At 62.9% G+C, this 13,714-nt stretch overlaps 1 protein-coding gene across 1 annotated transcript; it reads left to right on the forward strand.

Annotated features, from left to right (window-relative positions):
* The first annotated feature begins 9,771 nt into the window (after positions 1-9,771).
* Positions 9,772-12,950, forward strand: BIRC7 (baculoviral IAP repeat containing 7). The gene is made up of 6 exons (XM_035025652.1): positions 9,772-10,144; positions 10,682-10,781; positions 11,046-11,127; positions 11,227-11,272; positions 12,517-12,588; positions 12,757-12,950. Exons 1-6 carry the CDS (start codon positions 9,772-9,774, stop codon positions 12,948-12,950), a joined length of 867 nt encoding a protein of 288 aa, XP_034881543.1.
* Positions 12,951-13,714: the final 764 nt, after the last annotated feature.

The following is a 13,714-nucleotide window of genomic DNA, read 5'->3' on the forward strand; positions in this document are numbered from 1 at the left end:
GCTCTGCGGCCGTTGGGGCTGCACCTCTGGGCTTCCCAAGTTTTGTCTGTGTCCTTGCTTTCTGCAACGGCTGTTCCTGGGGAGCCCTGTACTTGGGCCTCCTTGAGGGTCCTGCTTTTCCAGCGCTCTCTTGGGTCTCTAGTTTGTCACCGGTTTGCGTGTTGGAGTCTTGACCCCAATTTCACCATGGGGAGGAAAAGAGAGTTCAGCCCCACACTGTGCCGTAGTCCAGGAGGGGCACGGGGCCTTTTGGTCTCTGGTTAAGGATGGACAGCCCCTCTTGGCTCCGACTTCCTGAAAGGAGTCCAGTTCTATTCCTCACTCACCCCCACCCCTCCCAGTGTAGGGCCCCCAGCCTGGACCCTGCTCCCAGCTCCAGAGCCCCTGTGGCCGCTTCCTACCTTGGCTTCCAGATGGGTCTCTTCTTCCTTCCCCTCGCTCTCTCTCCTGCTCACTCCTGTAACCTTCACAAGCCCAGGGTTCTGATGAAGGAGAGAGGCCTAGGATGCTGGTTCACGGTGGGGAGCCAGGCAGGTGGGCATCAGAAGATCGCTCTCCAAAGCAGGGCCAAGGGGGATGCCAGCAGGCAGGTTATGCACTAAGCAGGGTAGATGGAGACTGCTAGGATCATAGTGGGATCCCAAGACAGGCTCAGAGACTACACCGGCGCTGGAGAGACAGGATCAGTGGGGTACCAGACAACATCTCTGGCGGCTGTAGGAGGAGGTGTAGATGGCTCCAGCAGGTGGGTGGGCCATGGGGGAGTCCACTGCACCACATTGCTCATCGTTGGGTCTCCCTGGGGCCCTGTCTGACCTAAGGATGGGAAAGGCAGGCTGGGCACAAGGCCCCGAGGAAGATGTGATGCCCTGCAGATGAATCTGGGTCCAGCACCTTGATATACTTGGGCCATGGGCAGCTCAGGCTAAGGCAAAACCCCATCTTTGTACTTGAAGGTACAAGGTGGGAGACATCCGCAGTCGCACTCCCTAGCCCTCCACCCGGACTGCACATGTACGCATGGGTCTGTCTGTCCCCTGCACACAGCTCTGCATCTCCCTGAAGCGATCAGTGACCACCCACTGCTACCCTCGTCCCTCCCAAGGTCATTCCTGGGCTGTTCAGGCTCAGGCTGCACTGAGCATCCCCGCCCAGGTGGATTCGCTGTGTCAGATGTGGCCCATGGCTCCCAAAAGAGGCTGCGTGGACTCATCCAAGCTGGGGGCGGGGCCTAACAGCTGGTGGCCCTGAGTGCAGGTGACCGCCTGGCTGGAGCAAACTCTCCGCTGGCGGCTGGACATAGCTCACCCAACAACTGGCCTTTGGGGGGCTGCAAACAACACCTGTCCACCCAATGAGTAGTGAAAGCACCCATACCAGCATCCAGTCGCTCTCTGGTCACCTCAGCTAAACTCCAAGTTTATTCCTAATCAGGGGCCTCCTTCCGGAAACCCCCTCCTCTGTGGAGCTTTCCGTGGAACTGCTTCATCCCCAAAAAACCTGCTCATGTTCTCCAGACATGTGCCCCCCCACCCCCAGAAGTAACCTTGACATGCCTGCTGTGAGTCACAGCATTTTACAGGTTCGAAACCTCCTCTTTTTAAATATTTAATTGGGTCGTTCATTCCATAAGTGTTCATTGAGTACCTGCTTATGTGGGGTGCTGAGGGTATGCAGCAGTCTCTGCCCTGAGGAGCTGGCAAGGGGACTGGGGAACATTGACGCAGCCTGAAAAGTGGCTCAGCTTAGCCATTGAGCGCCTGCTGTGTACAAGGAACCACGCACAGGGACAGAGAATGAGCCAGATGCTGCCCTGTGACCCAGAAGGGAGACAGATGGGGATAAACAGGTCACCTTGGATTAGAGCTGAGACAGCCAGGAGGGGCGCTGGTCTGGCCTCAGGAAGGCCTCCGGGGCCCCGTCCAGCACAGAGGCTCGGGGGGCAGCAGCTCGTCAGCTAGGACTTGGAGCCAGGACGCAAAGCAGCTGCATGCCCACTGGAAGGGCAGCTCCCCGTGGCCAGGCCGGGCTGGTATCCACTGCTGCGTGCAGTGCGGGTAGACAGCCTGGCGCGGGGAGGTGCACGATAACGGGTTGAGAGCAGACCAGTGAGGCGTCAGCAGCTCTGGGGGCCAGGAGCAGCTGAGCCTCCCAGAAGTTAGAGAGCTCACCGGGGCCACACAGTGAACCCATGGCCAGCTGGAGGACTTTAACCATCCATGGCACCCAGCAGTCTGTCCTGTCCTCAGCGGGCACCCTCAGCTCCACCCCCTCTGCATGACTTCCTGAAGTGCCGGCCGCACCCCTCCCCATGCCAGTCTCTGCTGGTCAGCTCCTTCCCTGCTTTTCCAGGAGCTGAGCTTTTAGAATCTTAACTCCACTTTGCCAGTGGCATCTTCTGCTTCCTCGGTCCCCAAAGACAGTGCCAGGTGGTCACCCAGATGTCTCACCGGTGTGGGGGCAGGATACAGAGGCACCCTGCTGGCGGTCGATGCGACAGTGGGAGCTGGGGTGCTCTGCACTGTTGTCCCAGCTCAGGCGGCATTAACCTTGGCAATGAGATGAGGCTGTGGCAAATCACCCTGCACGGCTCGGTCGGGGGGGCTCCCCTCACCTGGCAGGGGGGGGCAGCTCTCAGCCCAGGAGGGCCCAGCACAGCTGGCTCTGTGCAAGGTGAACACCTGGGCTCACTCTCTGCCATCTGTCTCTGGGCCTGTCATGACATTTATTATTTGCTGCTTAAGGTCACACTCCCTGGGGCAGGGGGTGTTCAGAGGGGGAACACAGGCCCTCATAGGCTCCCCAAGCCCATGCTTGTGACTGGGTGCCCTCCATGTTCACACCCAGACCCCTGCTGGGGGGACGGGCAGTAGCGGTGACCTGGCAGAGGACAGTGGAGTGGACAGCTAAGAATCTGTCCTAGGGGAAGGGGAACAGGGAGACCCCCAAACCCCCAACACATCATCCCATGGGATGTCACTTTACAAGACACAAGTTCAAGGACAAAAATATTAAGAATATCAAGATGGTGACCGCAGAGGTTGAAACGTCAAGCGCTGGCCCTTCTGAGTGCGGTGGAATGCCCTGAGGGCAGGCCTGGGTCACAGGGCCTCCAGGCACCATGAGGACTCTGCACCAGGGGTTCGCAGGGAGAGGGGACTACAAAAGCCAGTGGTCAGAAAGCTGGGGGTAGGGGCTGGACCAGGTGCCTGGGGAGGGTGGGCAGGTGAGGCAAAAATGAAGAACAGGGCACATCCTGCTTTTCTTTTGGGGAGACTCCCCTTGGTCCCTGTGGTTTGGAGGTGGCACCTCACCTGGCCCCGTCGGAGCCTCAGCCGGGACAGTGCCTGGGTCTGGAGATGAGAAGCTTCCCCTGGTGCTAAGCCGTGCACACAGGGGCTGCCAGTGGCCATGCTGGCCTGGAAGTAGTTGGACACAGAGGGCAGGACCCAGAGTGGGAGAAGCAGGCCCGTCCAGACAAGCTGGAAGCAGTCCAGCTCTGCGCTTTTGGCCACAGGAACCAATACATTTCATGTCTGCTGAAGCTTTCGGTTTCTGTCACTTGCACCTGAGGGTCCCGACCACAGGGATGATGCATGGCGTGCAAACCCCGGGCCCAGACATCAGACTCACCAAGGAGGGTGTCTGCGGAGCCTGGGTGACCATCACCAGCCGAACGCTGCTCAGATAGCACCTCTCAGCTGGCTCCAGGGTCCCCATGACCTGCCCCACACAAGGCCTGCACCCTCAAATGCCTCCAGTCCCCACGACAACCAACTACAGGCACGTCCCCCCCGCCTGTGATACTCTTCCCAATCTCTGACAGGCACACTCAGCCCCTGCTTCACCTCCTCTCCCAAGCCTGCCCTAGACTCTTGGGTGGTCTGTCCCTCCCTTCTGTGGCTCCCCTGAACATCACACTCACTCTGGGGGATCTTGGGGCTCAGCTGAGTCATCACTTGTCTGCAGGATCCGTGCTGACCTGCGTGTGAGATGCCGGCCCCAAGCGATGCCTCTTCGTGAGTCTGAAAATCCAAAGTGAGGGAGAGATAGAAAGAAAAAGGTTTTGCGCCCCTATAATCCCTCAACCCTTGAGCTCTGCCTGCACGGGGTTGGGGAATTTGGGACCTGTGTACTGGTGCAAACTGTCAGCTGTGCTTTCCCTGGAGCCCCCCTACCAAAGGTGGGTCGAGCTCCCTGATCCAGCCGTCCCCAAAGCTGAGCCCAATTCCCCGAGTCCCTAGGCTGGAATCTGGGCCCAGATACGGGATCTTTCAAGGTTCCAGCTGATGCCCTGGTGGTTGCAGACGGCAGAGCTGGCCAGTGGACATCCCAGGCTTTCCGGGCAGTGGGGCAACAAGGCGGCTGCTCATCACCCCTCCTTCCCCTTCAAGCTGTGCACCACACCCTCGGTCCACCCCCCATCCTCCTGGCTCAGCTCTGAGGGGCACCTGGGCTCAGGGAATGGGCAGGAAGAAGCCAGGCTCATCCGTACTGAACTGTTTTCATGGAGAGGCCAGTTGTCCTGCCCAGGCCTGGGCCCACACATGCCAGGAAATAATCTGATCCAATGAGCCTGAGGTGATTCGGGCTGGCCCACCGAGGCAGCCCTGAAGCTGTGGGTCCAGTGGGGCCCGGTGCGGTCCAGTGGGCCCCCAGCTCGGTTAAGGTCCCGCAGGTTCATCCTCAGCAGGCGGGGAGAAGCCCTGAGCCCCACAGCTGGTGCTCGCCTTTCCCCGCGCCACCTGCTGGCCTCTGGCGGCTCTGCCCGTGGCTCCCTCTGGCCCCCTCACCCCAGAGCCCATGTGCCAGTCCGGCTGCCCCTGGGGTCCGCAGGCTCCAAGGCTCCCAGCACGACTGCCGCGGCAATGAACCCTCAGGAACACCCCCCAGTATCAGTGACCTGTCCACTCCCTCCTTATGCTTCCTGCAGTGACCCCAGAAAGCACTTATACCCCAGGGTCTGCTCTGGAGAACTCAAGGTAAGACGCAGGGGTGAAGAAGGCGGGATGACACAGAAGCCTCCTCGGAGAGATCCTTCCCCCCTCGTTCTCTTCCCTGGGCCCCTTCCTCCCGCAGGTCCTTGTGGCACCGTGGCCAGGCACCCTTCTGGGCTCTGAGGACCACGTCTGCTGCAGTTCTCGCCCTCCCGCCCTGGTCATCCATGGCCAGCCCCGCTCAGTGAGATGGTGCAGATGGCCACGAGGCCGTGTGTGCTTTCTGCTGGCCACAGCTGTGAGGACAGAGTCCCCCATCACCATCAGCGAGGGGCCCAGCTGCAGCACTGGGTCAGAGTGGGCTCTTAGATGGAGTGCGGGCCACCAGGCAGGAGCTGGGAAGGCTCTGATGTGGACAGCAGTGTGGACGTGGCGGCAGGGGTCCCATCACCAGCGGCTCTGCCCCCACCCTCCCACACCTGTTCTTGCCCCCTCAGAAGCCCAAAGCCTCTATGGGCCTGTCCTGTGCTTGCCTGGGGCTCTGTGGCCACAGGAGGGGAGCTCCTGTGACAGCCAGGCTTCCGGACCCCCCCAGGGGAGAGCTCATGGAGCCCTATTCTCAGCCAGGAGAAGGGGTGCACAGAGAGGGGGTCCCCTGCCCCATCTCAGAGGAGTTTATGGGATGCCTCCTGGCCTGGGCAGCAGGGGAGATGAGGCTGTGCCCAAGTGCCAAGGACTCAGTTCCCCCTGCCCCTCCCTTGTGTGGACCGGCCTTCACCTGGCCTCAGAAGCCTCACTCCAGGGGAATGTGTCCAGTAGGTCGGCACGCCCGCCCAGGCGTCCTGACCCCAATCATCTCCAAGGAAAGCCAGGCTTGGGCGGACAGCATGTCACACAGCTTACATGTGAGAACATTCTCAGGTGGGTGTGGGCTTGGGGGAGGCGGGGACTGTGGGTGGTGATGCTGAGCTGGCCCCTCTCCTACTCTGACAGGCCAGCCCCTCACACTGGTGGGGAGAATTCGGGGACATTCCCGTCCACACCCGGCTGACTCTGAATCTCTCAGGCAGAGCGGGAGTCTTGTCTGGCTCCAGAGCAAACAGCGCGGGTCCTGGGTCGTCTTCAGACCCCCATCGGTAAATGACTGGGGTGACCTGTCTCACCCCATCTCCCGTCTGGCATCCTTTCACCTGGGGAAATTTCGCAGTAAAGATACGGCACCCCTGAGGTCAAAGAGCTGAGCCATCGGAGACATTGACGGAAAACTGACAAAGTTAACTGAGAAACGTGGGCAGGTAGTGGGTAAGCAGGGCACGTCTGGGAGTCAACCATGGGGCAGTAATAGTGCTGATGTCTCAGAGGGAGAGGCTGACGGCCGTTCAGCTGCTTACTTTGAAACAACTGTAGAGTCACAGTGCCTTTCAAAGAAACGTGCAGGGGTCCAGCTCCCCCACCCATCCCGTGGTGAGACCTTGCGTAGCTTCAGGGCAAGGTCAGATCCAGAAATGGGCCCGGTTGTGCCACTGAATGGGTTCAGACAGTGACTTTTATTTTCTTTGTATTTTCAGTATTCTCAATATTTCCAGAATAAGCATGTGATTGCTATTTTTACCTTCGTGTTTCTCTTTAATTATATAAGCAACTCATGGATAATTCTTTGTTTCAAGAATTTCAAACATGGGGTGCAGATGAGCAAGGCAATGAACGCCTGGCCTCCTCCTCCTTCCTCAGGGGTCGACCCGTCTGCCCCTGCTCCATGCCCACCCTCAGATGCACAGGGATGTGGGTACCAAGTTTCCAGCCCGTCCAGCCCCCGGGTCCAGGCTTCTGCTCCCACGGACGGTTGTGCCCAGATGCACGGACCCACGCTTGCCAATCATCTGCCCCTCGGCTCAGGCAGCAAATCCCCCTTTCAGAGCCACTTCCTTCCTTCCACTTTGTAATTAGCCAAACGGTGCAAGTTTGGGATTTCCAGAATCGAGGGAGACTGCTTCTACCTTGCCAGCCCCAAAGTGGTAGGGTCAGAGGGAACGGACCACAGAGGTGCCCCCAGGGGAAGCCGCCTCTGCTGCCGGGGGCACCTGGGAGAGCCCCCCACCGAACCCGTCCAGTCCCCAGGTCCAGAGCGTCCACAGCAAACCTGGGGGCTGCAGAGCTCCCCGCTGAGGGAAAAGCAGACTGGAGACTTGGTACCCACCTCCCTGTCCATCTGAGGGTGGGACTGGAGCAGGGGCAGAGGGCTGACCTGAGGAAAGCTTCCAGAAGGACCCTGGGGCAGGTGCCCTCAGGGGTTTGCTGAAGCCAAAGATAAGGATACCTCTGCATCCTGGGCAGTGGAGCATGGACGGGGCAAAGGCCTGACATCTTGAGACCGACATGTTGAGAGGTCCCATCTGGGGTCCAGCCCCCACAAACCCCGAGCTGTCCCTCTGTCCCTCTCTCCATTGCCTACCAGGCCACCCTGGCCCGGGGAGGCAGGAGGGGGCGGAGAAGGGGGTGCAGCGCCCTGCTACTTGCTGCCTGGTTTTCCAACCACACCCTTTACTGGGATTTCCTGCAGGGAATCCGGTGGCTCTGGGCCTCTAATAGGAGAAGGTTTCAGGGACTCTCTGGGATCCTGGCAGCATCGGGGCTGAGTAGCTGGGGTAGCCAGGACAGTGACGGGTTTCCTCGAGGGCAAGGTGGGAGCCCCCATCCCCGGCACGGGAAGCACAGGTGTGGGCTGGTATATAGGAGCCCGGGCTCCCAGAGGCTGGGTTTGCGGTTCATGCAGCCCCACATGGAAGGTGAGGGAGGGCTGCTGGGGCAGGTGCCTGGCCAGGGCGAACCGGAGTTAGACCCCAGACCCCTCCACCCCCTCCCACTTCTCTGTGACCCTTGCTGTGGTATGCCCACCCTGCCCACAGCCCTGCCATGCCAGAACAGGTTAGGCCTTCCTGCCCCTGCCCCCGACTGTCAGCCCCCTGCCCCCCACTGTCGGCCCCTCCTGCACCCCCACTGTCAGCCCTTCCTGCCCCCACTGTTGGCCCTCCTCCCCCACTCTCAGCCCCTCCTGCCCCCACTCTCAGCCCCCCTGCCCCCCACTGTCTGCCCCCCGCACCCCACTGTCGACCCCCTGCCCCCCCACTGTTGGCCCCCACCCCCAATCTCAGCCCCTCCTGCCCCCACTGTCAGCCCTTCCTGTCCCCCCACTCTCAGCCCCTGCTGCCCCCCATTGTCAGCAATGACCCTACAGAACCTGGTTCCTTGCTTTATTCTTCACAAACCTGTTTTTAAAGGGCTGCACACTGTGAGCAGACGGGTGCTGACACTGGATAAGAGCTGCCAGGAAAAGCATGTTAGGGATGAGAGAGGGTTTAGGGCCTGAGCGGGCAGAAGAGTAAGGTCTGCCCCAGGAAGCAGGGAGTAGGTTTGAGCTCCTAGGCAGGGGCCAGGGGGGCAGCAGGGCCATGGCCCCCACACCCCATCCAGCCTTCCTCTGCATCCTTTACATCAGAACATGCTCTGCCCACCTGGGAGCTCCAGCTTCCCTGGGTACTGCCCTCTTCCCATGTTCCCTAACTGTTGGGCTTGGGGGCACTGGGGCCCCAGGGCTTGAGCTGGTTGGTGGAGACCCTGTGGCCATGACCAGGTCTGAGGAAAGCCTGTCCCATGTGGCCGGTGGCTCTGATCTGGGTCTGGAGCAAGTGCAGTTTTGAAACCTGGGACCCCTGGCCGGCAGTGGGGCACCCCATGTCTACCTAGGAAAGCGGAGGTGCCCAGCCAGGCCCAGGGGGGTGGGCTGGTTCTGAGGCAGAGCAGGGGGCACCTGGGAGGGCAGTGTGCAGGTCTAGCCCTTGAGCCATGAAGATCGGGGACAGCCGGGTTTGTGTCCTTCCCGAGCTCTGGGGAAGGGGCTGGCCTGAGCTCACCTCTGTCACCTCCTCAGCCTCAGTATCCAGGTGGGACTAGGCTGGAGGGTGAAGCCACACGGTGCGGGCTGTTTTCCCGTTGGAATCATAGCCCCCAGGGCCGCAGTGACCCGACACCAGGGACCTCTGGGAAGGGGTCACAAGAGTCACCATTCCAGCTACTGTACCTGCTGCATCAGACTGGTCCTGCTGCTTGGGCGCCCAGACCAGGTGCCCCCGCTCTTCAGTGCTGCACACTGACCAGCTGAGACCCTCCTGGCCGGGCCGGGCGCAAGGATGTCTCATGCCCCCTCTGCTCCAGGGTTCAGAGCAGAATGTCCAGGGAAACTGCTCCAGGGCCCGGCCCGGCACTAGGTAAGCCTATCCCTGGGAGCCCGGCGGCATCCCTGAGAGGGGGATGCCCTCCCCTCTGGGGGGGGGGCACTAACTGCATAGTTCAGAACCCCTGGAACCTTCCGCCTTCAGAGGCTGGCACTGGCACCTGGCCCGGGAACTCGGAGCTGACCCAGAGCATCGCCTCCCCCTTCTGCCTGCCTCCCCCCTACCCCAGGTCCTTTAGCCAGCAGTAGGCCTCTGGGGCCTCGGGAGGGATGTCCGTGCTCCAACCCCTCCCCCTCCGTCCCGAGAGTCACCGCCCACCCCTGTGGAGTGGAGCGAGGCCCCCGCCTGGGAGCCCCGTGACACACCCCTGCTGCCGAGAGCGCGTGATGCTGACTGCCACGCTGCCCCTTCCAGAAAGCAGTGGGGCCCCCGGCTGCTCCCCGTGCCCTCACTGCCCAGCTGCTGGACGCAAAGGCCCCTGCTGTCCCCAGGCGGGGCCCAGGGCTCAGGAGCCCTGAGGCAGGCTGGCTGGGCACATTCCGGGACTGGCTTCCGTGGGCCCCGTCACTGCTGCAGGACTGGTCAGGGCTGGTGCTTGCTCCATGGGGCCCGAGGGCAGGGCCAGGTGCTGGTGCTGCAGCCCAGAGCTAAGCCGCTGGGCGGCTGACAACAGTCCCACACAGGGGCGCTGTGGGCCCCTCTCTCTGTGTGGCCACACCTTGGGCCAGGGCACCTGCTGCGCTGTGTCCTGGGGAGGCCAGGACCACATGGATGGGCAGATCCTGGGCCAGCTGCGCCCCCTTGCAGAGCGGGAGGAGGAGGAGGAGGAGGAGGGGGCCAGGGCTGCCCCATCCGCAAGGCCGGCCTTCCCGGGGATGGGCTCTGAGGAGCTGCGGCTGGCCTCCTTCTATGACTGGCCACTGACCGCCGTGGTGCGGCCTGAGCTGCTGGCTGCCGCAGGCTTCTTCCACACCGGTGAGTTCTGGGGGCCTGGGTGCCATTCGGGACCCTGCTGGCCTGGAGCCCCTCCCCCAGGGCAGGGCGGGTCTGGGCCTGACACAGAGGGGGGCGGGGGTCCTGCGGCCTTTCCACACCTGTCCCTCCCCCTCGGAGTCTCTCCTCGGGTGCTTCACACAGTGGCGAGTACACGGGGCAGTTGGGATGGGAGGTGTCTGGGGTGTCCACGGGGCCCCTGGGGTCCAGGGACAGGCCTGTAGCAGCCCCGACCTGCTTGCCTTCCTGTGAATGAATGTCTGCATCAGTCCCAAGGCCCTGCTATCCCCACTTCACCTTTGAGAAAGTGGGGTCCATGTGAAATCCAAGGAGAATACAGGGCAAAGGGGGGCAGAGAGCAGTGGGAGCCCCCAGGGTTCCTGAGTGACCCCAGATAACCCTTGCCACATAAGGAAAGGCCACCTGGGAGCCCCCACGGCCTTGGGGGGCACACCTGGCCAAGTGGGTGGGTGCTGAGAGGCCGGGTGTGGGCAAGGCCAGCATCCGTGCTCCACCTAGGCCAGCAAGACAAAGTGAGGTGCTTCTTCTGCTATGGGGGTCTGCAGAGCTGGGAGCAAGGGGATGACCCCTGGACAGAGCATGCCAAGTGGTTCCCCAGGTAAGGACCCTGCAGGCCGCTCCTGGGGCTGGGCACGGGGGGGGGGTGTTGAATCCTGGGGATGGGGGCCTCTGGGGATAGCATTTTTGCTGTTTCTTCCCTGATGCTCCACAGAGGCTGTCTCCAAAACAGCCTTCCCAGCAAGTGCCTGACACTCAGCCCCAGCTGCCCTCTGCAGGGCACTAGGGGGCACTAGGCTGGCTGGAGGGGTCCTCCAGCAGCCCAAGCCCGCTGCCACGAGACCTCCCAACCTGCTTTCTCCAGGTGCGAATTCCTGCTCCAGACAAAGGGATGGGACTTTGTCTGCAATGTCCAGGAGGCTTGTTGCCACCTGCCCGGCTCCTGGGTGAGTCCTGCCTCTCCTTAGGGCTCGGGTGGGGCGGGTCCCTCCCCACCCCCACTCCTCCCTCTACTCAGGGCACAGATGTTCTCTGGCTCCTTTCAGGACCGATTGGAAGAACCAGAAGACAGGGCCCCTGCCACCCCCTCAGGTGAGCCGAGGTGCGTGCCCCGTGCTCTGCTCCCTGGGCACCTGCGGCCTGCACTGTGGCGGAGGTGTTCAGTGCAGGGACAGTGAGGCTACTTGGCCAGGTGTGAGGGTGCTACCTGGGCTTGTGGGGGGGGCAGGGGGCTGCATGCAGGTGCCCTGTGTGTCTGGTGCTCGGGGGAGGGAAGGCAGTCCCCGCTACCACTGAGCAGCCCGCTGTGGGCATCGCCAGTCCCACGGCCGACAATGGGAGCGTGAAGAGAGGCAGCTGTGCAGCCCGTGCCCCTCGCCCCGGAGGGGGCTGCAGTCGGGAGCGCGCGGGGGTGGGGGGCGCTGTCTACACCTGCAGCGTGTAGGGACTGCAGGGCAAGGGTCCGAGGGCTCCAGGGTTCAGACCCTGGCTCTTCTAAGTCTGTAGCAAGTGACCTCTGCTCTCTGAGCCTCATCGCCCTGAGCTCTGACACAGGGATGGCGTCGCCCTCGCCTGGAACCGAGCCGGTCTGCGTGATGCTCTGGGAGCAGCGCCCGGCGCCTGGCGGGGTTCTGTCTGTAGTGGCCTGGCGATGAGCTCTTACTATCTTTCCCGTGTGGTGGCGCCTCTGAACAAGGGGGAACAGCCCTCCCTGGAACGTCAACAAGGTGGCCGTGACGGCCACAGAGGCCCTTGGGGGCCGGCCACGGTGGCAAGCCGCTGCCCCTCTCCTGTGACCCTGAGCCCCCCCCCCCAGCCCTCCCTGCCCTCGGCCCAGTGCCCCTCACCCTGCCGGCAGGTGCCGGGGGCAGCCAGGACTGGTCCGCGTGGAGCCGGTGCCCAGCGGTGCGGGCCGTGCTGCGCGTGGGCTTCGGGCTGAGCCACACACAGCAGCTGCCGCAGCAGGCACCAGTGGGCGGCGCCCGCGGGCATCTCCGCATCCCAGCTGGCGGCCGACCTATTCCAGGAAGAGGAGGGGGGCCGGGTGACGGCGGCCAGACGTGCGTCCCCGCCCTGGCCTCTCCCTGCTCGTCCCTTCTGGGCACAGCTCTCCTCGCAGCCCCACGGCGCCGGGCACAAGCCCCTCGGCCACCACGCGGGATCTGCGGGGGCACGTCATGGTGGCGTGGGCCCTGGGGGTTCCGGCATGCCGTGGAGGGGCAGGAGGGGGCTGTGGGGCTGGGTGGGCTCCTGCCAGAGCCAGGCCTGGCCTGTGGCCCCTCCGCGTGGGGTTTCACTTCCCCGGGGGCCTCTAGTCCGTTCCTCACCACCTACAGCTCCTGTCCACACGGGTCCTGAGCTGCCCACGCCCAGAAGAGAGGTCCAGTCAGAAGGTGCCAGGGAGCCAGGTGAGGGTGGGACCCACGGGGGGCAGGGCCAGCTTCCCCGCATCCTGACGGAGGGGTCCCCCATTAGCCCAGGACAGAAGGTGGAGGTCTGGGGGTGGACACTGTGTCCTTGGAGAAAGCGGGTGGAGCCCTGGCCCAGAGGGCGCTGCTGGGTTCTCGAACCCCCAGGAGCCCGGGATACAGAAGAGCAGCTGCTGTGCCTGTGGGAGGAGCGGACCTGCAAGGTGTGCCTGGACCGCGCCGTGGGCACCGTCTTTGTGCCCTGTGGCCACCTAGTCTGTGCCGAGTGCGCACCAGCCCTGCAGCTGTGCCCCATCTGCAGGGCCCCCATCCGCAGCCGCGTGCGCACCTTCTTGCCCTAGGCCAGGTGAGTGGCCACGGAGCTACCCACAGGCAGAGCCCAGCCTGGCCTGACGTGGGCACGTCCCCACGCGGGCCTCAGAGATGTCAGGACGGGCCTGGACAGGGACCCCCAGCACACCTTGTCTCCCGCGATCTCAACACCGGGGCTGACTGGCGTGGGCGGCGGCAGGAGGGAGCACCTCTACTTCTTCCAGCTCCCTGGCCCCGGCAGATGTTGCTGATCAACCCATTACCTTCCCTCGACGCTCACACCCACGCTCTGGGTCCTTCTCAACGCAGCACCCCGGCTGGCCACCACCTGCTGGGGCACTTTAACCATACCAGCTGGGCCCAACTCTGCCTTGACTTCCCCAGGGATCGGGGGGATAAAGCCCCTGTCCAGCCGGGTGTGTGGGCTACAGCCAGGCCCAGGGGAGGATGGCTCTGGAGGTGGGGCTGTCATGAGGCAGGGCCTGGGCAGAGACCTTAACCTGGCGGCCAAGGCCAGGCGGGAAGGCGTGACCGGTGAGGGAGGGGAGCGTGAACCTTGGATTTTTATGGCTGGCAGGAAGCATGGCCTCCTCCTGGTAGTCAAAGGATTCTGTGTCCCCCATCCCGTCTCTCCGAGCGTCTTCCAGGGGGGTCAAGTGGCCGGGGAGGGAGCTTCCTGCAGGCTGGAGTCTTTGGTCCATGGACAAGCCAACCAGGAGTAGCCCACTCATCCCTCCTTCTCTCCCAGGTCCTTCAAGAGCTGGCGGGCACCCTGCCCATCTCCGCCTGTCCC

Source organism: Mirounga leonina, unplaced genomic scaffold, assembly GCF_011800145.1.
Source record: "Mirounga leonina isolate KUSES-001 unplaced genomic scaffold, KU_Mleo_1.0 Mir_195, whole genome shotgun sequence".
Taxonomy (NCBI): domain Eukaryota; kingdom Metazoa; phylum Chordata; class Mammalia; order Carnivora; family Phocidae; genus Mirounga; species Mirounga leonina.